Consider the following 27,541-nt stretch of genomic DNA (forward strand, 5'->3'; position numbering starts at 1 on the left):
CTCTTCTGATTTCATTAGGAACATCCAGACAATTTCCCTTTCCTTGCACTTGTAAAGTAATCTAATCACGGAAGTAAATCTCATATTAACTGTCCTGGAAATTAGTGGGAAATCTTGGGGCCATTTTAGAATTCTGTCTACGACAACTATAATGGTTGATTGGTAGGATGTCTTGGTAAAGGGAGGTCTGAGGGCTTGTAATGTCTTCCTGGATAGGAGTGGAAAATGCTCCACTTGAGATGTTTGACAATGAAGATTTGAGTAGGTGACTAACAAACTTTTGGTTTGCTAGTCAGCCCTATAGGCTCAGTAGAGTTTGGAGATGATGGATTTGTGGGGATGCCAATCTATATGGCTGTGTGATTTTTCTTTTAAAGATTTTATTTATTGGGGCTCTGGGTGGCTCAGTGGGTTAAGCCACTGCCTTTGGCTCGGGTCATGATCTCAGGGTCCTGGGATCGAGTCCTGCATCGGGCTCTCTGCTCAGCAGGGAGCCTGCTTCCCCCTCTCTCTCTGCCTGCCTCTCTGCCTACTTGTGATCTCTGTCTGTCAAATAAATAAATAAAATCTTAAAAAAAAAAAGATTTTATTTATTTTTTTTTTTGGAGAGAGAGAGCACACACAAGCAGGGGTAGGGGTAGAGGGAAAGGGAGAAAGAAACCTAAGCAGATTCCACATTGAGCATGGAGCCCAAATCGGGTCTTAATCTCCTGACCCTGAGGCCATGACCTAAGCAGAAACCAAGAGTCAGTTGCTCAACTGACTGAGCCACCCAGGCACCCTGTGATTTTTCGCTAGTGTCTGGTTATAGATGTAGAAGAAATTTGAGGTTTTTCTGAGAAAGCAGTGCGAAAGGACCACAGGTCAAGGGAAACCACAGGCTTAAGTAATGGGACTCTGAGATCAGGCCAGAAACAAAAGGTAGAGAATACCAGAGTTTGAGGGAGTAGGGACAATAATTACCTTGCAAGGGTTGGACGAGATGGCCAGATTTCCAGTTATAGCAGGAAGTGGAGGAAGGCTCTATTAAGATGCTAAAGATACAGAGAAGTGTTTCTCCAAGTGTGGTTCTCAGACCAACGATGTTAGCATCTTTTGGGGACTTGTTAGGAAAATTCCCATGTTCACCACAAACCTATTTAAATAGAAACTCTGGAAGTCTGGGAGCATAGCAATCTGTGTTTTACCAAGTGCTGTACTTGGTATTTATGCCCCAAAGATTTGAGAATCATTCATGCAGACTTTCATATTGTTTAAGAATACTTTTATCATGAATAGATTCCAGAAGGACAGTAAAAAATTTCTAGAAGAGTTATAAGATGAGTAGGAAAAACTGAGACCTATAGGAGAGGTCAAATGGCCCATGTTTTGCATGCTGACCGAGGATGCCAAGGATAAATGTAAAGGACACCTGAGTTAACTGGCCTTAGAATTTTCAGAAAACACAAACCTTGGCCCGCTGATTCCAAGCTGTACCAATGTGTTGTTATTCAGGTACTACTATTCCAAGGCCAAGACTGGGAGCATTTATTAATGAGTAGATGGGTCCGTTCTGGGACTGGAATGGCTGTTCTTTAAAGAGGGGAGAATTCAATCCCCAGGCAAAGAGGACAGGAATGGGAGAAGAGTCTCTGGGACCCTGAAAACAGGAACAGCTCCTGCTGTTCACCTGTGAGGATGATCTATCTCTATATGGTTCAGTCAAGATCAAGAATTACTCTCCCTTAGCTGCAGGCACCACACTGATGGGCTGTGGCACAAAGATAGAGGAGCACAGGTGGGCTGTGTTTAACCAGCAGGAAGATGAAGGAAGTGAGGGATGTGTTTTGGGATGTAGGTAGCTGACCCCATATAATAATTCCTCTATATTCTTTTTTTAAAAATATATTTTTAAAATTTATTTGACAGAGAGTACAAGTAGGCAGAGAGGCAGGCAGAGAGAGGGGGAAGCAAGCACCCCACTGAAAAGAGAGCCTGACGTGGGGCTCAATCCCAGGACTCCAAGATCATGACCTGAGCCGAAGGTAGAGGCTTAACCCACTGAGCCACCCAGGTGCCCCTAATTCCTCTATATTCTTAAAAATTTCCTGAGTTAGTGACTCTGGGAAAAATCTTGGGACTCAGGCAGTAACATCCAAGCAAGTGAAATACAGTGTAGCCACACAAGATTTTTTCATTGCTTTTATAGGAACCCCTCCTCGTCAAGTAATAAACCATCTCAGGTGATTATAAACACATACCTTTTGGTGCAGCAATGGTAAATGTACTTAAAATAATTTGCTTTATGCTGTTAAAAAAGCCCCCTATGTTCATAGGAGTGTTTATGGCATATATGTTAAAAAAAACCCTGTATTTATTGTGATATATAAAATATTTCTGGAAGACCAAATAAGAACTGGTGAAACTGGTAGCCACTGGGGAAGGGAGATGGGTAGCCAGGAGAGAAAGGAAGAAGGAAGAATTTTCATGATTAAACATTGTGTACCTTTTAAATTTGGAGCACATGAATGTATTATTCAGAAATAAAAAATAAATACATTTAAAAAATAAATAACAAGCTTTTATTATCCTGGACAACAGAGGAAAATCAAACCTGAAGTCTCTGGGAACTAAGTAGCGCCCCGGGGAGGGAAGGCTGCAGCAGCACCTGGAGCATCCTCAGAGACTCATTCCTTGGTCCGGCCACCCTGGCAGAGGCAGCTTGAAGGAATCACAAACTGCAGGGTTCAGCGGGAGGACGACACTGGACAAAGCTCTCCTGCCTGACATCAGCGGCTGTCCAGAGCTAGCGCCCGGGACAGTACAACTCACCCTCTTGGGGTCACATCTCTGCTGGAAGGCAGGTGAGAATTCACATGCGGGACACCAAATACCCTGCTCTCTAGGTGGCTCTCTCCTAGTCCTCCCGGCCTGCACGCCTCTGGTCTTTGGCTGCAGTGTCTGTTTTGGGAGAAGAGAATGTTGAACAAGTCAAGTTGTTGTTCAGTCCGAGTCTGAACTCTCATTTGACTTGGAAGACTTATGCTTTCGTTTCTTCTTCTTCTTCTTTTCCTTCTTCCTTTTCTTATGCTTTTCTTTCTTCTTCTTTTTCTTGTGTTTCTCTTTACTTGCTGAGGAACTGGAGCTGCTCCCATCCTCATCGGAGGTAGAATCCTCCAGTAACTGTTTCAACTGCTGTATCCTACACATAGAAGATTAACCAAAGAACCATATTTAACTTGAAAAAAAGGTAGATAAAAATGGTATTAAGAGGAGCAGTGAGGGTAAAAAACATCATGAATAACCACCTTACTGAAGACTGTACCAATTTTCGTTTCTGCATGTTTTCCCCATTCTTGTCCACACCAGTGCCTCCTTGACAGGACTGTATCCAGTACACAAGCCATTCTGTATTCTTTTCACTGTCCTAAATATTGCTGCGTGTTTTTCCAGTTCTTACTACATAACTTTGAACAGATGTTTCCTTTCCTTCATCACCCCCCCAACCACCCATAACTGCTCGAGTTCATACTAAGTAAACTACCTTAAAATTAGAACTCCGTGTAACCAGTTTGAGAAAAACAAACCCTCCCCTTTCTTTACCCTATCTTAATTCATGTCTAAGGATAATTTTTAACAATAGCTCATATCGTTAAAGATAAACTAAGTTATTATCCATCAGGATGTGAGCAGGCAGGACCAAGCCCACTGCTTTAAGCTAACCCAAGTGGAATGAGGCTGGCCTGCAGGTTCCCTACCCACTGGCCTTTCCTGTGATGACTCCTGCCTTCCAAATAGTTCACAGTTTAAGTACCATAGTTACCAAACCACTCATCTAATACTGGAACGGTTGTTTCCAACTTTATATAATTTCAGACTTTAAGGGGGTATTGTTAGCACCAGGACCATCTCACCTTACATCCTTTTCATGTCTTTTATTCTCTCGTATGATGTCATACATGGGATCTTCATGTGCCTTGAGTATGGGAAAAAGTTAAGGTTGCGTTAGCTTCCATGGACTATCAGTTAAATAAAAATTAAATCCATATTTCACTGAAACCAGATTTTTTTTTCCTGTTTAGTGTAATTTTATATTTAACATGTTCTAATCCTTGCTAAGGGTCACCATCACTTCAAACTCATGGAAGTTACAAAAAAAAGATTTTCCAATTATACAAATACATTTCAAATAGACTTTTTAAGGATATCAAACATGGCAGAATCATTATTACATATTACTCAAGGTTAGAAGTATTGAGGTAATTCTCTTTGTTCTATGTGGACAGATGATCAAGAGTTATTAAATAAAAACAAGCTGGAAAATGATATGTAAGAATAACTCATGTTTAGGTGCATGAAAACATATGTACATGCCCAGAAAAGATGTGGAGGTATCCTCATGAAGCTATGTAATGCATATTTGCTCTGGAGACAGGCGATATTGGACTTAAAAAAATCAAGTGTGGGGGCGCCTGGGTGGCTCAGTTGGTTAAAGCCTCTGCCTTCGGCTCAGGTCATGATCCCAGGGTTCTGAGATCGAGCCCCACATCAGGCTCTCTGCTTGGCAGGGAGCCTGCCTTCTCTTCTCTCTCTGCCTACTTGTGATCTCTTTCAAATAAATAAATAAAATCTTTAAAAAAAAAAATCAAGTGTGAAAATCCTTACTGTAACATGTCAATTTTGTTAAAGTAAAGCAAATGTATTCTCAAAATATTTGTATCATTTAAAAGTACTTAGAATATGACTACACATAGACTGAATTTTATGGTAAGTGAATTATCTTTAAAAATGTTTAGTAAAAATTTTTCATATCAAGGATAAAAAAGTTAAAAATATCTATATTCTTACCAGCTAGAGATATCTACTGCTAACATCTTAGTGTGCTTCTTCTACTTATCGTAATCTACAAAAAATTATAATCACATTATATATGTAATTCTGTTTTTTTTTCATTTTTGTTTTCATGAACATTTTCCCATGATACTACACATTCTTCCAAAACATAATTATTAAAAGCTATATGATGTCTATGTTACAGTACTTATGTTGGTATGCTAGCCATTGAAGTTGTTTCCTATTCTCTTTAGTCTAGTTTTCACAGATATAATTCTGAATAATTCCTTATATATTCTTAAAAATTTATATATATTGATTTTTGCTAGAGTCTTTGGATCTATTCTTAGAATTTAGGTTTCTGAATTAAAAATATATCAATTTGTTCCTTTTTTTGAGAGTTAGCACTGATTTACCTGTAAACTGGATACTGTAAAATTGCCATTCCAAGTAGCATTGATTTCTCCAGAATATTTTCTCCAAATTTTTTAAATGAAAGTACAATTTTTAAAATGTCTCAAAACCCTGGCAAATATTTATGGACCCTGGTTTGATATATGGTGATAATGCCAATCTCTCTGGTAACAGCATAGTTAAGCTGACTGAAACAGTGACTGAATGGTGAGTTAACAACTATGGGAGGTGACTGTGAAAATAAATTGGGGAAATGACATCTGTTTTACTGTCATGCAAAAAGGATATATCATTTATACATACATATCTAGTTTATAACAGATATTTAATCTTTACACAAAGACGGGACTAGAACGCTGATTTTAGTAATGAAACAAGATTTTTTAAATATAAGTAAAAAGTCACTGAATATATAACAATGCCTTTCAGAAAAAGATATCAGTGTTCCCAAGGCATAAGGAAATAACACCTTAATAAAAATTAATTTTTTGCTAATGAGCTAATCTGTCACACAAATTCAGTTTAACAGAGTTAATACCAGATACTTTGGGCAAAAGGCTCTGGGGAATGTGTTTCATGTTAACCTGATTAATGCTTTAGTCACAGATATTCACCACCTCTGGCAAATGTAAATTGAAACTCTGGGTTTTACTTACTACTCTGAACTGTTCTAACTTTTGGTTGCCTTTGATAAAGAAAGGGCATTCTTTGTCGCCTGTTCGGTGACCATACCGTTTACAACGCCAACCTAAAAACAAAGAAAAGGGATATATTTCTGTAAGATGATGTAGTTTTACTTAATCAAGATAAAGTATCAGCAGATCATATTAAAGATATTCTTCATTAGATTTCAATTTCCAAAGCAAATGCAATTAGTGGATGAACCATGTAAGACACCAGAAAACATAAATCAATTGTTTCCTCAAGCATCTTTTATTCTTGGGTTTTAGAAATAAGCCAAGTAGTTACTAAGCAATCCTGTGCAAAAATCAAAGTGTGATTTTTTTTTTAAAAATAGTGTGTTATGGCTTGAACTGTGTTGCCCCTCTATCCTGTCCCCATTATGCTGAATGTCCTAATCCCTTGTACCTCAGAATGTGACCTCATTGTGAGATAGGATCTTTGGAGAGGCCTGGGACAGATTCTTCCCTCACAGTTCTCAGAAGGAGCCAACCCTGCTCACACCCTGAGTTTTGATTGATAGCCTTCAGAACTCTGAGACAATATGCTTCTGTTGTTTAAGTCACCTGAAAGTATCTTCCTAAATGAAAAAGGTGAAAAAACAAATAGAAAACAATAATTTGGAAAAAATAAAAACATGAAGGAGAAGAAAAAATTAACATCCTTAGAGAACATTTTGCAACTATTAAAGAATTAAAAAATCATAGAAGAAAAAAGAGCTTTTGGAATTGAAATAAAAAACTTAATTGAAGGATTGGAAGCTATCTTGATGAAATAGTCTAGAGAGCAGAAAACAAAATAGGAGAGAAAAGATCAGAAATTAGAAAATCGATCTAAGAAGTCCTTCATCTGAATAATAGAACTGCAAACACAAAGGGGAGGAAATAATCGATGAAACAATTGGTGAAATTTCAGAACACTGGGAATAAGATGATCTCATAAGCTTCTAGGGAGGAAGAATAAAACACCAAAGACAACAACAACAAAGCAGGTTACATCAAAGCATCCAGAATCTTAATTACTTTGGACTTGTCAATAGCAATTCTACAAATGAGAAGGCAATGGAGCAATGCCTTCAAAATTCTGAAGGAAGTTTGTTTTTAACAGAATTCTAACTAAATAGCAAACTAAAAATACAAAATAGAGATATTTCCAGAAAAATAGAGTCTTGAAAATTTTATCTTCCATAAACCCATTTCTCAGCTAATGGAGAACGTGCTCTACCACAGCAAGAGAATGTAACAAAAAAGACCCAAGATACAGCAAATAGGAGATCAAACACAAGAGGGATGTTAAGGGAAACTGAAGAGTGAATGGTGGCAGAAGGTCCCTGGGTGATAGCACGGGGAACAAATCTCTTCAGGAGGAAAAAACCCAACAGAATACCTCAAGCATCAAAGGAGTTGAATTAGAAATCAGTACACAGAAAAAAGCAAAAACAAGAACAACAAAAAGACAACTATCAATTGCAGGGCAAAGAAAACATGCAGGACGTATGAAAGTACATATGGTTTAGTATATAAAGTACACAGTGGTTTAGTATATAAAGTACATAGTGGTTTAGGATATGATTCAATTCTGATATAATCATAATTAAATATACACAAAAGATTTATTTAACTAAATTATGATAATAAGGTATTAGGAAAATGGGAGATAGAAAGAGTATGTATGAGGTGGCATGGAGGCACATAAAAAAGAGCTGAAAATCTGAGGCACCTGGGTGGCTCAGTGGGTTAAACCTCTGCCTTCTGCTCAGGTCATGATCTCAGGGTCCTGGGATTGTGCCCCACATCTCTGCTCAGCAGGGAGCCTGCTTTCCTGTCTTTCTCTGCCTGCCACTCTGCCTACTTGGGATCTCTCTTTGTCAAATAAATAAAATCTTTAAAAAAAAAGAAGAGCTGAAAATCTAGAGTAAGAAGTCAACAGGTAATGAAGAAACCTGAAAAATCGAGAGGCAGGATACAACCCTGTCTTAGATACATGGAGATAAACTTCAAAATATTTTTCTTAAGTTTTATTTAAGTAATCTCAACACCCCATGTAGGGCTTGAACCATGACCCCGAGATCAAGAGTTGCATGCTCCTCTGACTGAGCCAGCCAGGTGTCCCCAAAATAATCTTCTTCTTCTTTTTTAAGATCTTATTTATTTATTTGTCAGAGAGAGAGAGAGAGAGAGAGAGAGAACAAGCGGGGGGAGCATTAGGCAGAAAGAGGGAGAAGCAGGCCCCTGGCTGAGCAGGGAGCTTGATGTGGGACTCGATCCCAGAACCCCGGGATCATGACTTGTGCCAAAGGCAGATGCGTAACTGACTGAGCGATCCAAGTATCCCCAAAATAATATTCTTTTTTAAAAAAGATATTTTATTTATTTATTTGGCAGACAGAGAGCATAAGTAGGCAGAGAGGCAGGCAGGGGGTGGGGGGAAGCAGGCACCCCACTGAGCAGAGAGGCCAATGCGGGGCTCAATCCCAGGACCCTGAGATCATGACCCGAGCCGAAGGCAGAGGCTTAGGCCACTGGGCCACCCAGGCGCTCCATAAAAATAATATTCTTTAGAGAGGTTTACATGGTTACCCTTAGGGTGATGCGAATGGGGGAAAGGGACTAGGAACTGCTATTTTAATTATGTGCAAGAAAAATCTTTGTACAAATGTCTTTAAAAGGCAGAAGTATTCTTTTTCAAATACTAAATACCACATAAGGTGGATGAAGGTGTTGCGGCCCTGGTGGGGTAGGGGTGTGCATGAACAACACACCTGTTCTGGACCCATCCTCTGGGCTCACAGCTCCTCTCAGGTTACATGGTTGAAACCTTAACACCACTGATTTGGGGCTGTGGTGGTGAATGATGATGCAAGACCCAAAGGGACCTGCCTTCCAATACATCCCTTGTCCTTCATGGCATTTCTACAACGGGATATCCTTTTTGTTACTGGAGTATTGCCAAAGAGTGAACTCCAAAGGCAGCTATGGTCCTGTGGGTGACCACTGCCCTTGGAGTCAGAAGCCCTGGAGTTAAAGCTCTCCTCTACCTCTTACCTCAGACTACTAACACATATGCAGATCGGCTTCCTTAACTATAAAACAGAGATTATGCCTTGACTTAACAGGGCTGTGGTGACAACAAATTAAACAACAAAAAAAGTAAACACGCTTTGTAAATCGTGGTGTATAACTTGCGTGTATGGAGGAGTGTTACTTGCAACTCTCCCGTGCTCACACTGCATAACTTTGACTTCTTTCCCCAGTGGCATCCAAAGTCCTTTCGTTGGTGCATGAGCCAGAAATTCCCTGGCATGTTCGTTGCCTGGTACATCTGGTATACAGTCTTCCGGCTTAGTCTCATCTTCCTAAAAAAGGAAACAGTGTGTACAAAACATGGCAAAAAAGCCCAGGAATTCTCTCCTACCTGCTTCAGAACACAGCACTGCCTGGTTTTCTCATGGGCTGGACATGCCCATGTCATCCTAAGTCACCCTCTCAAGTACTAGAAAGAAAGACGAATTATACCTGACAGAAAAAACAGAAATAAATGTACCAGAAGAACTATATCATGAAAATGATATAGCTACTCTAAGAGAGATATTACTAGTATTGTTCACTTAGGAATGATTTGTGAGCTCCAAATCCTGATTCTAGATCACAAAAATTAGATTCAGATCACAAACTTGTCTGCTACCTTAAAAGCCTTGTGGAACGAAGCAAAGTATAGAGTTAAACAACATTTCCTGAAATAATAAAAATAACATGTTAAACTAAAAACAATTATTATCCTTTGGAAACCACTGTTACTTTTACAATCTCATACCTGCTGTATTTATGAAGTGTGTTTTACCACCAAATAACTTGGTTACACAATTAAGGTGCTTTTTTTTAAAACCATCTGATTGTTTTCAGTTCCCATGAATATTAAATTTATAATGGAAGAAGGTTTTGTAACAATCTTTTCTTTTCACTGAATGTGAGCAAGCAGAAAGCTGTTCTGGCCTCCACTGAGCCCTCTAGGTCTTCCTCCCGCAGAGAGACTGGACTCTAGGGCCAGGTGCTGCCACGGGTGGAGGTGGGTAGGGGGGTGTCCTGCACCAGGGCCTGGACCAGGAGACCTTCCAGTTTCCTCAGAGACTACTGTTCTCTGAGCTAATGATACTCAGGAAACCAGCAGCAAGTCAGAGAAGGAGCACAGCTGCGAGAAGATGCAGCCACAGCGAGACAGAGGGAGGGAGAAAGGGACTGATCGCTGCGGAACATGTGGGCCTGCCACCATTTCTCAGGGAACAGACACATGGCTGATTACATTTCTACAAAGGCACAGGCTGGACACAGAAAGCCCAAAGTGTATGAACCGACTGGCATCTGCAGGAAGAAGCAGGGTTCCATAAAAGGATGTTCAAAATCACATGCAACAGGTTTTTATAACAAGTTACTGAGTCTGAGCACTGAGTCAAATATGTCTAAGAGGATGACCAAAGGCACAAACTTCACACTGACCTTGATAAGCCCAGGAGGAGGTTTTTCATAACTAGAAATGAAAAGAAAAAACATCATCAATCATGTTAACAGGAATGTAACACATTTTAGTGAGCAAAAAGCAACTGCAGGCCAAAATAAAAAGGATATTTTTAGTAAAACCTTAAAAGTACATTAAATCGAAAGCAGTTAATAAAATATGCCCAGCAGTCAGAGATCCCATATAAACTGATGCTACACCACATCCTGCAGAGATCCAAAGCTGAAATTCACTGAGGTAATAACTAGGTGTCTGAGCACAGTGACTTTATTGTTGAAGAAGAGAAAGCAAGAGATTGCAGGGGAAATGTCAAAGAAGACCTGGGAGCTAATCATGGTTCCAAACTGTCACAGCATAACATCCACTTACTCAACACTGAAGAGGCGCATGGTGGGGGGAAAGTTGAAAAATCTTTTCTAACGTGATTGGGGGCAGCATGGGGACTAGTGGGGGCAGGAGCAAAGCTGGAGGGAAGGGCCTATTGCAGGGCAAGGAAATGGGGTTGGGGTTGATCTGTCCTAGAGGCTTCCTCTCTCATTTCCCTGCAGCTCCTGGTTCAAATCCTGCCCACCCATCCTGCCTGCAGAGTGAGTCAACTGCTCCTCCACTCTGATAGCCTTGGACCCCTGCACGGTACCTGGATGACAGGCAGCATTTAGTAAGTATGCTGCTAGAGTAAGCAGATGTATGATGTGTGGGAATGTACTTTTCTTTTGAGCTCTCAGTCCCCCCTCAAGATTCCTAAGGGAACATACATTATGCCTATGCTCCCAATACATTTTCACTTCCCAAAACTCTGCTGGAACTGTCCCTAAGGATTCTGGATTTCAAATCTGGAAAATCAGCACCAAATACTCATGTACATTTAAAAAAATATTTTTTAAATTGGGCTATAATTTACATATAACATTATTACTTTTAGGTGTAATCATGTTCATTTTTAAGTACTGTCACACTATTGGGTATCAAACACACCCTCCTCCTTCTACAAAAAAGAATAAACTGAAAAATCAAGCAGGACAACTGAACATCTTAGGTCTTTTCAGTGCCTCTATAAAGAACATTTTACTGGGAGAGGGTATCTGGGCAATGCGGCTGGTTTAAAACTGTGTTTTGACTCCAAAAGCTTGGAAATGTGGGAGTCCCAAAATTGGTGCACACAGGTGGTGACTTCAGAGATGATTAATTTTCTGAGTTTTGTATAGTAAAAATGTGTCACTTTTAGAAAAAATTAATAAATGCTAAAATGGTAAATCATTTATTTAATACCCAAATAGATATTGATTGGGGTTGCCTGGGTGGTTCAGTTGGTTAAGTGGCTGCCTTCTGCTTGGGTCATGATCCCAGGGTCCTGGGATAGAGCCCCACATTAGGCTCCCTGCTCAGCAGAGAACCTGCTTCTCCTTCTCCCTCCGCCTGCTGCTCTGCCTACTTGTGGTGCACCCTCTCTCTCTGTCAAATAAATAAATAAAATCTTAAAAACCCAAAACAAATAGATACTGATTATCCTAAAAGGAATGTAGAGCAATATCCAAAATAGTTTAATTAAAAAAAGCAGTAGGGTAAAGAACAGTGTATTTGGTGTGCTTCCATTTGTGTGTATGGGGAGAAGGACAATACATGTACATACATGTAAACATAGACATGCCTCATTATGAATAGAATACCCTCTGGAAGGATACCTAAGGGAGGGATGTTTATTTTTTACTTATACTTATTTATATGCAAATACAGCACCTCAAGTTTTTTCTTTACAAAAGAAAAATGAAATTGATGGCAATTTCCTTATACCCATGTTGGTATAAACGCGGAGTAATTTCCCTCTGAAAGAAGAACCAAAGGTAATTTGAAATTAAGAAGGATAGAAGGGCCAAAAATATGCTATTAGCTAGCTCATTTCTGCTCTAGAGTTATACAGACTGCATTTTTGTTTTAGTTTCAATGTTATTTCTGTAATTTTTTCAAGAATTAAGTCTCTACTCTAGCTCTATCCAGCTTGATATTTTCCTCCTTAAAAAAAAAAAAGAACAGGTACAATAGGGGAAACTAAACTTAATTCTCGGGAAATACTGAAGGTTCACCTTGAAAACTTACTCATTGCAGATGTAACCAATCAACAATTATGCCAGGCATAGTGTTTAAGTATCAGAAGAGAGAACTAAGGGTATAGAAAACTTGCTGTTGTCCAAAATCCCTGGGAAGAGTGAGGCAGTGTACTCCCCAATCCATGGATTTATTTCCCTTGAATAAAGGACATCAAACTCATTATTACATCACATTATTTTTGTTATTTGACTCTCTTTATAACTGTGCAACTGTTTTGCTTTGGTTTTTTAGAGTGGAGAACCCTACATTCCAGCTGTAACATTTTTCAGTTAGAAATGAATGGGCTCTGGGGGTGTTAAAAAGAAAACCATAGGCCCCAAATGGAGCCACTTAGGCCATGTCACCAAACTGGGCCTTAATATATACTCTGATTAGAGTTTCAACCCCCCCCCCCCCCCCCCCCCCCCCCCCGCCAATAATTGTAGTCTTAACCCGCAGCAGGAATTTTCTTATCAGTACCAATAAACTAATCTGTTACATGGGTCCCCTTGATCCCCCCCCAAAAAGAAGAGGTGATCTGCATGATAAGACTCCCTGCTCTTCCACCGAAGGGAAAGTGAGCTTGCCTGGAACAATCCTTTCTTTTCTTTTGCTAATAAGTTCAATTACCATCCTCCTTACAGAAATCTTCATTTTCTATGACTCTTTAGAGCATTTCTCTGTTTGCTAGATGGGATGCTGCTGGATTCATATATCAATTAATAAAGCCAATTAGATCTTCAAATCTACTAGGTTGAATTTTTGTTAGCACAGGTAAAAATTTATTTGGTTTGAATTCTGATTCATTCTCACTGTTGTGTACTTTGGACAAGTTCTTTAATCTTTCAGAGCCTCAATTTCCTCATTGGTGAATATGTCACAGCAAACGTCTCTTTCATCTCTGGAAAAGAACTTCACAATGCTGGCTTCTGCTCCTTCTGTTAAAAGCAAGTCATTGCTCTCTGCAGCTTTATGAGGCAGCTCAGGACCAGAGCACTAGCATAACAAAGGCCTAGATGTGGTCCCGCAGAGGAGCCTGGCCATCCCAAGCAAGTCTTCACATCTTTTTATAGATCTGCAGCTTTACAAGGATTTGCCAGCTGCTCCTAAGTGGAGGTGGGCAGAGAACGGGCAGTGGACTTCCCACAGACACCATCCCCAGCTAAGCTTACTGCCTTTCTAGGCCATGGGACTCAGGAGACTCCTCTTTCATATCTGGCTATAGGGATCACTGCCTTTCCCCCTATGTATGTGGGACATTAGAATTCAGCTAAGTCTATCCCCATTCTCTTGTGAGGCTCATGAAATATGCCTTATTACAGGTATTAAACTATCATGTTAAAATCTTGGAATAAGGAAGGGCAGGTCAGGGACTCTTGACGTCTTTTTTCTCCAACATCAGTTCCAACATTTTTCCTCATTGATTCCAACAATTGGAAGCTACACCTATTAAGAGGCCGAATTGGGACAATCACTCAGATCTTGTGACATTTGGAGTTTTTTCACTGAGCTGCAACCCCTGTTCTAAGTCAGTAGTGCATTTCTTATATTAGTAACTGTTCATGGGTTAAATAAATTGTGTAAGGGCACATAGCCCAGTAAGCCCCTGTGCTCACTTGTCCATGACTGTTAGTACATGATTAGCTGGATACAGTAATTATTCTAGCACTATGTTTGCCACTAGAAAGCAGAAGACTCCAGGAACACTTTAAATTCAGAACTTGAATACAGTTTGGTTTGGGCACAAATACCGTTGTAAATCTAGTTTTCCCTAAAAATTCCCCGCCCAACATTGCTCATTTATCCTTTTTATTTATTGCAATAAAATTTATATACCATACTTTCAACTGTTTTGACAATACCCTCCCCAACCCAAAGCAAAATACTATGAGGCTACAGGGAGGTAATAACAAGGACAATGACCTCATGCCCTGTCTGAGGCAGGGGTGGGTTGAGTGTGTGCAGATATTAAATGCACACGTTTGGTTGTTGATGCTGGGAATCCTTGCAGCTGCAGATAATTCTAAGGAAGCTTTGAGGGGAAATGTCAAGCTAGGAATCAACATCTATCTGAGCTGGGCCCTGACATTCACCAAGTTAATGTAAAACAGAGCTACAGGGTTTTTGTTTTTGTTTTTTAAGATTTTATTTATTTATTTGACAGAGATCACAAATAAGCAGAAAGGTAGGCAGAGAGAAAGAGGGTGAAGCAAGCTCCCTGCTAGCAGACAGCCCGATATGGGGCTCAATCCCAGGACCCTAAGATCATGACCTAAGCCAAAGGCAGAGGCTTAACCCGCTGAGCCACTCAGGCGCCCCTCGCTACAGGGTTTTTAATCACAGATTTTAGCAAAGACAAGCCTCCATCATCTGGTTTGCAGACCAGGAATCACTTTGTTATAGCAGAAGACTTCCCCTATCTATGCTCAGTGGCACCCAGACACCAGACTGGCTAGGCCCTCCTTATTTCTGGCCAGGGACTGAACTGAGAGAGACCCAGAAGCCAGAGAGACAGAAAGCAAATTCTGAGGCTGGGTGTCTGTGTACTCGAAGAGTATTTCAAACTCTTCAAGATATTTATACCTCTTCTATAAGGAGTAATACATAAGCATTTCAGTTCAGATCTGTGCCTTAACCTTGTAAACCTCCAGGGAAGGACTCATTTTAATATTTCAGAATGGCTGCAAATTATAGAAACACTTAATGATTTAATGTTTTCTTTATCCTGACCCTCTTTTTATGCACCAGCTTTAAAGACCCTTCAGAACAGATTAACAATTAGAGGTTACAGACCAAGGGAAAACAGACCAAGGGAAAAGTGAAATGTTTTTCTTTGGCCCTTCTCTTCAGATGTGAAAGAAAACAACTTTAGTGGGTGTGATATTGCAACTTATAATAAGAAATATATATTTGGTCTTCACTGTTCTGGCACACAGTTCCTAAAAACCTTGTAATTTCCTGTATAAAGGCCATAGGAGCATCTTTTCTTATAATATTCAGTTTCGTTCCTAGTTCCTGAAATAGGTCCAGAGCTATAAAGGTGAAAAGTTTTTATTCATAACAAACCCCTTTCAACCAAACTGTTTATATCAATGAGATCACTTTTGCAAACCTCCTAAAGATGAGGCCTGCTTGCCAGGGGAACCAATTTTGTGATAAGAGGGTTGGAACTTTCAGCTTTACTCCAGGGAGATTGAATAAATCACCAATGGCCACTGATTAATCAATAATGCTAATGTAATGAAGCCTCTATAATAAAAAAAAAAAAAACAACAACCCAGGGGTGCCTGGGTGGCTTGGTTAGTTAAGCGTCTGCCTTCAGTTCAAGTCATGATCCCAGAGTCCTGGGATTGAGCCACAGGTAAGTCTCCTCACTGAGCAGGGAGCCTGCCTCTCCTCCTCCTGCTCATGCTCTCTCTTGCTGTCTCTGTCTCAAATAAATAAAATCTTAAAAAGACAAAACAAAGGGTGCCTGAGTGGCTCAGTGTGTTAAAGCCTCTGCCTTCGGCTCAGGTCATGGTCCCAGGGTGCTGGGATGGAGCCTGCATCGGGCTCTCCGCTCAGCGGGGAGCCTGCTTCCCTTCCTCTCTCTCTGCCTGCCTCTGCCTACTTGTGATCTCTGTCTGTCAAATAAATAAAATCTTAAAAAAAAAAAAAAGACAAAACAAGAACAACAAAAACCAAAAACCCAAAAATGGATTTCAGAGATTTCAAGTTTCAACAGTTGGAGGTGTGGCATATCGGAAGAGGACATGGAAACTCCCTGCTCCTTCCCACACACCTTACCCTCTGTATCTGCTTCATCTGGCTGCTCCTGAGCTATAACCTTTTATAATATATCAGTAACCAAGTAAATAAAAATGTTTTCCTGAGTTCTATGACCTGCTCTAGCAAATTAACCAAACTAGAGGAGGGTGCTAGGGGAACCTCTGCTATATAGAACCTCTGCTGTACAGAGGTTGTTAGAAGCAACATGGACTTGTGACTAGCACCTAAAGCGTGTGCAGAGGGCAGTCTTATGAGATTGAGCCCTTGACCTGAAGGTTCTGACACTGACTTCAGCTAGACAATGTCGGAATTAAATCTGTAAGACGTGTACTTGGTGTCCTCTGAGAAAAGGAAAAGTTCTTGGTGGTGTTGGAAAACTCCCACACAGAGTAGTGCTCTGAGCGTAGTATGAGTGTAGAAAAGGAAAACAGGAGTGTTTTTTCCCTTATAGCAGATTAAGGATGAGAAATGCCATGAATCATTACAGCAAAGAAAACTTCCCTTTGGCTTCATCTCTGGGTGCTTCCAAATAAGGATTGTGATGGAAGCTTCTCCACTCTCATCCTCACCATTGTTAATCCAGAGTTCTTCTAAAGGGACAAAGGAGGACTTAGTCCTTGAAGAAGACTTAGTCCCTGAAGTTGTTTTGGGTATAAACAGAATTAACTTTTAGATTAGTTAATTAGTATTTCCAGAGCAAATACTTCCACTATTTTCTGGTGGAAAGCTGTGGCATGCCATATGCTTAGGCCTCTCCTTTAGCAAGAATAATGGAAATTTGCCTATATTAGGAAGGTGATACAGTCCCCCAGCAGCCATTCATTAGAAACATTAATGCTATCCTTTATAGATTGGGACTTAAGGGACCTTGGAAGGAAGGAGGTAACATCTTCATAAACACCCAGTAATCCAACAATACTTTCTTTGGCCACAGGAGGTGTACAAATAACATATGGTCAAACTAAAATCCACATTCCTAAAAAATATGTAAAAGTTTTTGCCTAAGTGGAAAAGGAATGTGATAAGAACTAACTACACATTTTGAAATCTGTTATTATTAGCAATGGACATCTCTAAAAAGTCCACTTTACAACTGTTTCTCTAAATTTAAAGGAACATGGTTGATGTTTTTTCTGAGGGCTTGACAATTCTTTAGTTTATGTAACATGTCAAAAAAGATATCTCTCAAAGTCTAAAATAATATTTAACTATTAAAAACAACAGATCTTGGGGGTGCCTGGCTGGCTCAGTCGGTAGAGCATATTAACTCATGATCTCAGGGTTTTGAGTTTGAGCCCCATGCTGGGTGTAGAAATTACTTAAACAAACAAACAAACAAAAACCAAGCAGATGAGAATGGGAGTGTGTTTATTATATAGTTGTCTTTTGCACTTTCACAGTTGAGAGGTGTGCACTCTTCGTAGTTAATCCTTATAAGTAAAAAAAAAAAAAAAAGTTCATGGAGGTCCATTATTTTGTACCATCTGTGAAGCCTTGCTAATATATTATTCAGATTGTATTAAATTTCTCTGAGCAGTATGAAGACCAAATTTAGATAAGAGAGGAGAAACCTTTATCTTCCCAACTGGGAAAGGGGAAAGAAATCTTTATTTTGCCAAGTGCTTAAAAATACTCTTATATTCCTGAGTGCTGGCATAAGATTTCTTTTAGAAAAGTCCTTCATGTAAGCATACTCAATTTCAGTTGTTCCCATAGCTCACTCCTATGGGGTGGAAGGCAGAGATGAAACTGCCACACATATATATATATAGAATCTCCATTCTGTTATGTTGAGTAGACAAGGGACGCTTAAGTAATAGGATTGGAGCATGGTTAGAGCACAGGGTGGGTGACTCAGATGCCTGTGGGGTCCTGGCAGGTATGGACAAAGGGTAAGAAAAGGTAAGGTCAAGTGTAAGAAGCTGACCAGAGGAGTATTAGGGGACCTACTGAGGGCAACCAGGGGGTAAAAGAATTTGAATTCAATTTTTAAAAAACCACTTTGGGGCTTCCCATTTTACATGGCTGGTTGGCTAACTTAGTTATTTGTCTTCCTTTTCATTGCAGTCTGATACACCTACAGTGAGACTTACCAGTCAATAAACCAGCACTTTTGCATTCTCTCTCTCTCCCAACTGCTACCTTCAAAATAGTTTTATAATGCCTCCCTCTTAATGGGGGGGAGATCCAAGGATCCCTGAACATTAGGAAAAAACCTCTCAGTAAAAGAAATCACAGAAAAAGGCAAAGAAGAAACAGACAACAAAGAAGAAAGTAAATGAAAAAAGAAAAAATGAGTATCCTCAAAGATCATAGATTTGTTATTGAGGAAACAATAGGATGCTATGAGAAAAAGAATTCCCAGAACAAGAAGCTCTTCAAAGTTAAAAATCGAAACTTAAAAGTGCAATGGTGGAAGGATTAGAAACTAAATCTTATAGAAAGTAGAATGAAGGGGTATGTGGGTGGCTCAGTCGTTAGGCGTCTGCCTTCATCTTAGGTCATGATCCTGGCGTCTTGGGATCCAGCCCCATATTGGACTCCCCAGTCAGTGGGGAGCCTGCTTCTCCCTCTTCAGCCCCCCTGTGCTTGTGTTTCCTCTCTTGCTATCTTTCTGTCATAAATAAAATCTTAAAAAAAAAAAAAGTAGAATGAAAAGAGGATCACAGAAGTCTAAAAGTAAGAAAAAACAAAATGGAGGAAAGGAAATTAAAACACAGATCATTGGGCACCTGGGTGGCTCAGTGGGTTAAGCCGCTGCCTTCAGCTCGGGTCATGATCTCAGAGTCCTGGGATCGAGTCCTGCATCGGGCTCTCTGCTCGGCGGGGAGCCTGCTTCCCTCTCTCTCTCTCTGCCTCTGCCTGCCTCTGTCTACTGGGATCTCTCTCTGTCAAATAAATAATAAATAAAATCTTAAAAAAAAAACACAGATCATTTATGAATATTAAATACCCATGAAGTATGGAGAAAATTTTAAAAAAATCTGAAATCTGGTGAGAAAAAGTTCACATCATGAAACTGCAAGGGACACCTGGGTAGCTCAGTTGATTAAGTGTCCGACTCTTGATTTCAGCTCAGGTCATGATCTCAGGGTTGTGAGACCGAGCCCTGCATCGGGGTCCCCACTCAGTGTGGAGTCTGCTGGAGATTCTCTTCCTCTTCCACTCCCTCCATGCATGCTCTCTCTCTAAAATAAATAAATAAATCTTTAAAACCCTGCAAAATACTAGATATAAAGGATTCTTTAAAGCTTGCAAAAGGGGAGCTAGAACAAGTTCTTTACAAAAGAAAAGGAATCAGAATGGCATCAGATTTCTCCGCAATACTGGGAGCTAGGAAATGGTGGCATACCGCCTTTAAAAGCAAGGGAAAATAATTTCTAGTCTAGAATTCTATACCTAGCCCATCTACCTTTCAAGTTTGAGGGTAGGATAAAGGCATTTTCAGATATGTAAAGACTCAACAAATTTACCCCAGTGCATTTTTTAAAAAAGATTTTACCCATTTATTTGTGAGCGAGAGAGAGAGAGAGAGAGAGAGAGAGAACGAGCACAAGCAGGGGGAGCAGCAAGCAGAAGGAGATGTGGGACTCCATCCCAGGACCCTGGGATTGTGACCCGAGCCAAAGGCAGACCCAGCACCCTGCCCCAATGAACTTTTTATAGTAAATAACATAATATACTCAAACAAAATGAGGTAAAGAGAGAAAGAGGAAGACACAGGGTCCAGAAATGGGGTCCAAGACCGAAGAGTGATGAAGGCAGTTTTACACCAGGGCTAGAATGTAACCAAAGTGTACTGGAGAACAGAAGGAAGATTCTCGGTTTTAAAAATGAACAAACTGATAGCTGTCTGATATGCAGGAAGATGTAGAAAAATTGCTCTTAGCTTTTAAAGCCTTTCAAATAAAATTAGCTGCAGGTAATAGGAAGTTCAGGCAAATGAAAAAAATCGAGGCGCAGGGTGCCTGGGCGGCTCAGTGGATTAAGGCTCTGCCTTTGGCTCAGGTCATGGTCCCGGGGTCCTGGGATCAAGCCCCACATGGGCTCTCTGCTCAGCAGGGAGCCTGCTTCCCCCCCCCCCCCGTTTGCCTCTTTGCCTACTTGTGATCTGTCAAATAAATAAATAAAATCTTAAAAAAAAATCGAGGCGCTTATTAACTAGATGAAAAACAACAATTGTGCTAGAAAGCAAAACAAATCACAGGACTCCTTTTGGCTCTAAAGTTAAAATAATGTTAATACCAACCACTGAGTTAACAAAAATTATAAGGGAGCTATATTAGAAGGATGGATGCAAGAATGGTAGGGAAAGAAAACTAAAACCTCATGTATGTGACATGAGGTTTACAGGTAATGTTTATTGTTCAATCTAAAAAAGCAGCTTAAGCATATAATTTGGAAATAAGTAGTTAAGTCCTAGAAGAAAAAAACTGTTTCCTTATTGTAAACTTGGTTGGGGGGAGGGTTGATGGGAGTATATGGATGACTACAGAACAGGGATGTGAACCACTACTTTTTGAAATTAGTGTCTTAGTATTATTTGATGTTTAAATTAAAGTATTACTCTAACAATAAAAATTTTGATTTAAAAACAAACAAGTGGGAAAAGATGGGATTGGGAGGGAGACAAACCATAAAAGACTCAATCTCAAAAAACAGACTGAGGGTTGCTGGGGGGAGGGGGGACGGGAGAGGGTGGTGGGGAAATGGACATTGGGGAGGGTATGTGCTATGATGAGTGCTGTGAAATATGTAAACCTGGCGATTCACAGACCTGTACCCCTGGGGATAAAAATACATTATGTTTATTAAAATAAAAAAATTTAAACAAACAAACAAACAAACAAGTCCCTGAATTAGCCAAACCAAATATGTCAGCAGCCCAGAAAGTTTAAATCCCTGTAGCGGAAAAATCCAACTGGTTTGGGAATCAGACGCCTGGGTCCCTCTTTAGTTTTGCTTGTTTACAGGTCAATGTATCTTTGATCAAGTTATTTAACTGCTGAACCTGCGTTTCCTCATCTGCAAAAGGAGGTTATAATCTCTCTGACATCTATAAGTGCTCTGTGAGCTACAAAATAAATGTATAGTGTTAACCACTATCTGGTGTCCCACTGTTAAATATATCCAGGGTCAGACTGGGCTGTGTGAAGCTCAGGCTTGTATTAGGGAAAGATATTTGAACATCTGCATTGCATAGGGCAGGACCACAGAGGGCCCAAAGGGGCCAGGGCTGTGGGCACTAGCAATGTAGCGCCTGTATCCTGCAACCATTGCCTTACTGGGGTGAAATTCAGCTCAAGGGTCACACTGAAAAGAGCAGGCCAGCCTCCAACAGTGCAATGCATTTTGTGTCAAAGCTCCCAGGTTAATTATAAAGAATCTGAGTCCTTTGAGGACTTTTCCTTACATCATCATCTTAGCTTAGGTAATGCAAGTGCCTGAAATAGAATCGAAGTATGTATGGAAGAACTCCGTGAGCAGCAATCTCACAAGTCTGCCAGCTAACTACAGAAAGACAGAATCACAGAAAAGAACTGGAAGATCATGAACCCACCTCCCACCTGAGGTCTCAGTCTCCTTTACAACACGCCCTCCTCCCGTGGCTTCCAGGCTCTCTCCCTGATCCCGCTGGAGCTGGGGGCGCGGCGCGCCCCTTTCGGTCAGGCCATGCCGACCAGCAACCCCTGGAGACTCTGGTCCTAATTCTTTTGGCTGAGCTGGAATTGGCCTCTTTGTAGCCCCCACCCTTCTTGCTGGTAAAAGCCCTCAGGACTAAAGAGAACAAGTCTCCACTCTTCCATCTTTGGGATCTTTAGGGACAGGTCCGTCACCCCATTCTCCAGCCCTCCCCTCCCCACCGCACTAACGGTAGAGGACGGCGTGTTCTCTTCCCTTCTCAGCCGCAGATGAAGAGAAGGGGGGGGGGGTTTATCCCGTGCCTGGCGGGCCCCGTGAACCGACCACCCTCAAAGGGTAGGACGGCAGCGCTCACGACACCTGCCGCGTGTTCAGTCCCCAATTCCCCACCCAGCGCTCACGAAGTGCCGCACGGTCCTCAGCACCATGCAGAGCCGCGGCCGCACGACCTCGGGCGGGGAATAAAGCCGGAGCTCCCCTGCCGGCCCAGGCCGCTCGGCGCGCCGGGGGAACGGCCCTTCCCTCCCCGCGGAGGCGCGACTGCAAGTCCCGGGGCCAGCACCGCACGGGTCCCCGGGGACCCGGCCTCCCGCGCCCCTGCGGCGCCGGCTCACGGCGACCCAGCGCCTCTCGGCAGGAGCGGGGGCGGCGGGGACTCACAAGGACTCACAAGGACTCCAGGTGCTTGAGTTGCTGCAGCTGCTGCGCGTCGTGCCGCCGCCGCTTCTGCTCCCGGCGCCGCTGCAGCTCCTGCTCGGCCGGCTCCCGCGGCCGCCGCACGCCCCCGGCCCCCGCATCGTCGCGCCCCGGCCGGGACGACATCGTGGCCCGCCCGGCTCGCCCGGCTGAGGTAGCCCCGCGGCGCGCCTGAGGCGGCCAAGGCGGCGAAGACGGCACTTCCTCCACGCCGCGACCGGCCGGCCCCGCAGCGCCCCCTCTCGCCGCCCGCCCGGGTAGGGCCCGCTGTCCCCGCCGAGGCCTCGTGGTCCCCGCCTCCCGTCAGGCCTCCCCGCCGCCTCCCGTGTAGTGGCCCCAAGTCCGCGCTGGGAACTCCCGGGCCCCGCCGCTAGGCTGATGGGGGTTGGAGCGCGCCCCCTGGCGGCGGCCACGAGAGGGGCGGTGGAGGCCTTCGGAACAGTCGGGGAGCCCCGCCCCGCCCCCGCGCGCCCCTCCCCTGGGAGGACCAGGGGACCCTGGCAGGGAGGCTTTCCAGCCCCCCTGGCTAGACACTGGCTGCTGCTACTTGGTGCTGGGATTCACCCAGCTTTGAAGAAAGCAAGACACCTCAGAGAAATTCTCTGATTTTCCAGAGCTTGGTTAAGACAGAGCCAGGCTGCAGTCTATCTAGACAAGGTTTGGGTGCTGCACGGAAAGCTATAGACACTGAGCGCTTTTTATGTGCTCGTCATTGAGCTGAGCCAGTAAGAAAAGTTGATTTAATCTTTAAAAACTTACTAAGTGCTGTTATTACCCGTATGTATTACCCTTCTTTTATAGATAAGGAGGCCAAGAGAGTTAAATAACATGCCCAAGGACGCAGCAGTATTAGTCATGGAGCCAGGCTGCGAATTGTTAAAGTGCTTAACTAGGTTGTATTTTGTAAATGCATCTGATATGTGAAGTTCCGCTCACTATTTTAGCTTTAACATAATGGAAGAAACCACAAAGGAAGTAAAAGTAACAGGATAGGGAATATTCCCCTCAATGTGGCGTTCAATATGGTTAATACTTAAGGTATATAAGGAGTTCCTTCGTATTTATTAGAGAAAATCCAAATTAATGAATGCACAAGGGCTACGAACAGAAACACAGTATTACACTGATATGTCCTAGAGCTTGGGAATCAGGTTCTCCCCCTGGAGGGAAGAACTGGTGCATAAAGCATCTAGTAGATGATGCAAGTTACTTGAACCAGTTAGTGCCCCGTAAATACCCTGGCTGTGAGGTGTTTAAGTCTGGTTTTCTGGGTCTCCTAGAGGTTTGATGAACTACCTGATTCCGTTAAAACTAGTTTTTGTTTAACCAGATAGAATGGATTCTGTTGTCTGTGACTAAAGAACTCTGTCAGAAACAATGATTGCAAAGTTACTTTTTAAAAAGGATTTATTTATTTACTTGACACAGAGAGGGACATCACAAGTAGACAGAGCTGCAGGCAGAGAGAGAGAGAGAGAAGCAGGCTCTCCACTGAGTGGGGAGCCCAATGCGGGGCTCGATCCCAGGACCCCAGGATTATGACCTGAGCAGAAGGCAGCTGCCTGACTGAGCCACCCAGGTGCCCCGTTTTTTTTTTTTTTTTTTTTTTCTTTAAGACTTTTATTTATTTGAAAGCAAGAGAGAGAGCATGGCGGGCGTGGGGGTTTGTAGGACCAGAGTGGGAGGGAGAAGCAGAAGCAGACTCCCGGCTCATGCGGCACTCCATCCCAAAACCCTGGGATCATGACCTGAGCCAAAATCAAGTCGGTTGCCTAATAACTGAGCCACCCAGGTGTCCCACAAAGTTAGTGTTTAAAATCAACTTGGATGTCCTGATACTAAAGGAATATAATGGTAGTATAATTCATTATTTAGAAACATAAGGTTTCTTCTTACACTTTAGAACCTCTTACAGTTCTCACACATGAGAAGTGAAGATACTCAATAACTCAGTCTGTGAATGGTGAAGTTCTTGGTCCCAGCTTGTGTGCCAAGTCCCTGCTACTGGTGCAATTCCACATATCTGAGTACTTCTCGTCTATGTTTGAGGTGAGCTTTCCTGGGTCCTGATAGTATCAGGGCCCATGGAGTCTCCTGAGCAAGAACCCACTCACTAATGGTCATAGGCCTCAGGGACTCAAGCTTGGTCAGCCGCAAAGCCACCCCAGGAGGGAAGGAAGCATTCCAGTCATTTGGTTGGTGTGAGCCACTCAGATTTATCTCTGGTATGCACTATGGAGTCGTCCAAACTCTGGGGAGAGCTAGAATATGTAAGGTTATAAAGGTGAAGGAAAGAGCTAATAAAAATTTCAAAAACATTCATTTATTCATTCATCAAACACTGAATTAGACCTGTTGTGCGAATGTGTTCTGAGTCTGGAGGAGAAACCTGTCTCTGCCTTTGTGGAGCTTACATAAGAAAAATGTTGAACTGACAATTACCCATATATTAAAATTTCAGTTATGATCAGTTCTATGAAGATGTATAGGGGTACCTATTCTAGTGGTGGTCCACGAAGCTGTCCATGGGGAAGGGAAATATCAGCAGAGTAGGAGCTGGTGGAGCAAAGGAAAGTATCCCAAGAGACAGAGTAGCCTGTGGAAAAGGGGCTTCATGTACAGAAAAAATTGAGAGAGAAGGCAAGTGTAGGGCTGAAGCCTGGGGAGCAAGGAGAAGAGTGATGAAATGAGGCTGGAGAGGCAGACCGGACAAGACTGTCCAGGATCCTGTAGACCTTGTGAAATACTGGATCTTATAGTAAGTGTGGTAGGAAGGTAATGAAGAAAACAAAGTTGGAAGAAGTCATTATCATACTGGAATTTTAAACATTCTTTAGCTACCGCATGGTCCCATACTATGTGATGCTACACATATTCTGCAGCTATTGATGTGCCAAATATGCCTTTATGACATTCACTCGTTCTAGAAATATTGATTTGGACTGATAAATGCTATGTTCATGTTGTTCAAATTTGGGGTCAAGAGTCATTAGAGGATTGTGAAATCAACTGAGGGAATTGGCAGCAATATCATAAACTATGAAATAAAAAAGGAAAGAATAGATAGTAGAAGTATTAGGGGGCATCACATGCAAATAAGTTAGGTATTATCTTTCCAAATTAATTTTGCCCTATGAGTTAAAGCAAAAAATAATTGAGATCTGTGTTGTGAATATTTAACGATCCAACATGTTTCATATAGTGTCTGGCACATATATTTATTGTGTGTCTGGCTCAATAAATAATTCGCCTTGATAACAGGTATAGTCCTTTATGTCTCTAATATGCATGAAGTTTAAAAAAAATAACATCTGTTGGGTGGGCAGTTCTGCTTTGGGGTTACTTGATGAATGTCTGCAGTTAGTTAACTCTGCTGGGTTTGGTTGGTCTAAAATGACCTTACTCATGTGTCTAGAGGAGCAGTGGAGATGACCTGACATGTTTCTCCTCATTCAGCAATCTTCTACAGGTCAGTCACACAGAAGTGGTTGCAGTATCTTCAAGAGAAGCATGTGAGGGAGAAGCACTTTTTGAAGCTTTGCTTGCATTATATTTACTAATGTTTCATTGACCAAAGCGAGTTAAATTTAGATTTAAGGGTAGAGCTACAAAGTCACATTGTAAAGAAATGGCCATACAAAGATGGAAAAAAAACTACAGCTATTTTTTTTAAGCTCTTGCACTCATTAGGAGGAATTATAGCACCCAGCTGTTGAAAATAAGCTTTTTATGCCAGAAATGATAAGTTACCTGAGGTTTCCCAGCAAATAGTATTCTTCACACTGTCCCATGCTGTCACTGAAATAGAATGAATTTGGATATCAACCCTTCCTCCTGCCACAAGGAATGTGATTTTTTGTTGTTGTTGCTTTTGTTGTTGTTGTTGTTGTTTTTAATTAAGTAGTTACATATCTTGGTGGGTTGAAATATAAATTGGTAGTTCGGGGCGCCTGGGTGGCTCAGTGGGTTAAAGCCTCTGCCTTCGGCTCGGGTCATGATCCCAGCGTCCTGGGATCCAGCCCCGCATCGGGCTCTCTGCTCAACGGGGAGCCTGCTTCCTCCCTTCTCTCTCTGCCTGCCTCTCTGCCTACTTGTGATCTGTCTGTCAAATAAATAAATAAAATCTTAAAAAAATAAAAGAAATATAAATTGGTAGTTCAAGATAGTTTTTTCTTTTTCCTTCTCTCTCTCTTTTTTTTAGTAGGTTCCATGTCCAGCATCGAGGCCAATATAGGACTTGAACTCATTCATTATACTCAGATCAAGACCTGAGCTTATATACAGTCAGCTGCTTAACCAACTGAGCCACCCAGGCACCCTCAAGGTAATTTTCACGTAATTATTTTCATACAGTATTTTATTCTATTATTAAAAAAAAAAACAAAACTTTTATCCTAGGGGCACCCCTTTGCTTTTGAAAACAAAGATGAAAAAAAAAGTTTAAAAAAATTGGCATTATTATTATGTTTAATTGTAAAATTGAATATTTACATACCTATATGCCAGATAACCCACTCAAAGTTCTATGCTAAAGAGAGAGCTGCACAAGGGATCAGGAGCCTGTATAAATAACCTCAGAGCAGCACTGTTTCTCCTAGGAAAAGATAAGCACCTGGAAATTGTTCAAATGCTCCACCGCCTCCACGATGTTGGTCTTCCGCCCCTGTCTTCCTCTTCAAGGTGAATGTGTCCTGGGCCAGCACCACCCAGGCACCGGGGCTCGCACACTGGCTCTCGATCCTGCCGCCTGGCCACCGCCGCCTGATCCATACCTTGGCCTCTTTGGCCTCCGAGCCGCAAAAGTAACTGCTTCTGGAGGTTGGGGAGCTCGACCCCGCGGAAGAGCGCGGACGCTCCGCCCCTCCTGAGCGAACCTCGCCCCCACGCGAAGCCCCACCCCGCGCGCTGACACGCGGGAAGGGGAAGGCGT

The 27,541-nt window shown here is 42.0% G+C and overlaps 1 protein-coding gene across 2 annotated transcripts; it reads right to left on the reverse strand.

Moving 5' to 3' along the window:
• Window positions 1-1,878: 1,878 nt before the first annotated feature.
• On the reverse strand, window positions 1,879-27,506 carry RP9 (RP9 pre-mRNA splicing factor). Of its 2 annotated transcripts, XM_080818330.1 has the most exons (7): window positions 27,224-27,506; window positions 26,362-26,409; window positions 10,401-10,431; window positions 9,133-9,262; window positions 5,883-5,974; window positions 3,894-3,955; window positions 1,879-3,181 (listed from the first exon to the last, which is right to left on the reverse strand). In XM_080818330.1, exons 2-7 carry the CDS (start codon window positions 26,400-26,402, stop codon window positions 2,983-2,985), a joined length of 555 nt encoding a protein of 184 aa, XP_080674456.1. In that variant the 5' UTR covers window positions 26,403-26,409; window positions 27,224-27,506; the 3' UTR covers window positions 1,879-2,982. The 2 variants fall into 2 exon arrangements, with proteins under 2 accessions (XP_080674456.1, XP_080674455.1); XM_080818329.1 differs by lacking the exons at window positions 26,362-26,409; window positions 27,224-27,506 and adding an exon at window positions 22,586-22,849.
• Window positions 27,507-27,541: the final 35 nt, after the last annotated feature.

Source organism: Martes martes (genome assembly GCF_963455335.1).
Source record: "Martes martes genome assembly, chromosome: 11".
Lineage (NCBI taxonomy): Eukaryota > Metazoa > Chordata > Mammalia > Carnivora > Mustelidae > Martes > Martes martes.

Bases quoted from the DNA above. Each gene is read 5' to 3' on its own strand.
- RP9 (XM_080818329.1), bottom strand. From the start codon at position 22,737: ATGTCGTCCCGGCCGGGGCGCGACGATGCGGGGGCCGGGGGCGTGCGG. The intron at 5,975-9,132 runs GTGAGCACGGGA...CTTTGTTTTTAG, and splicing joins AGAAGTCAAAGTTATGCAGT to GTTGGCGTTGTAAACGGTAT. The intron at 3,956-5,882 runs GTAAGTAAAACC...CCCATACTCAAG, and splicing joins AGTTAGAACAGTTCAGAGTA to GCACATGAAGATCCCATGTA.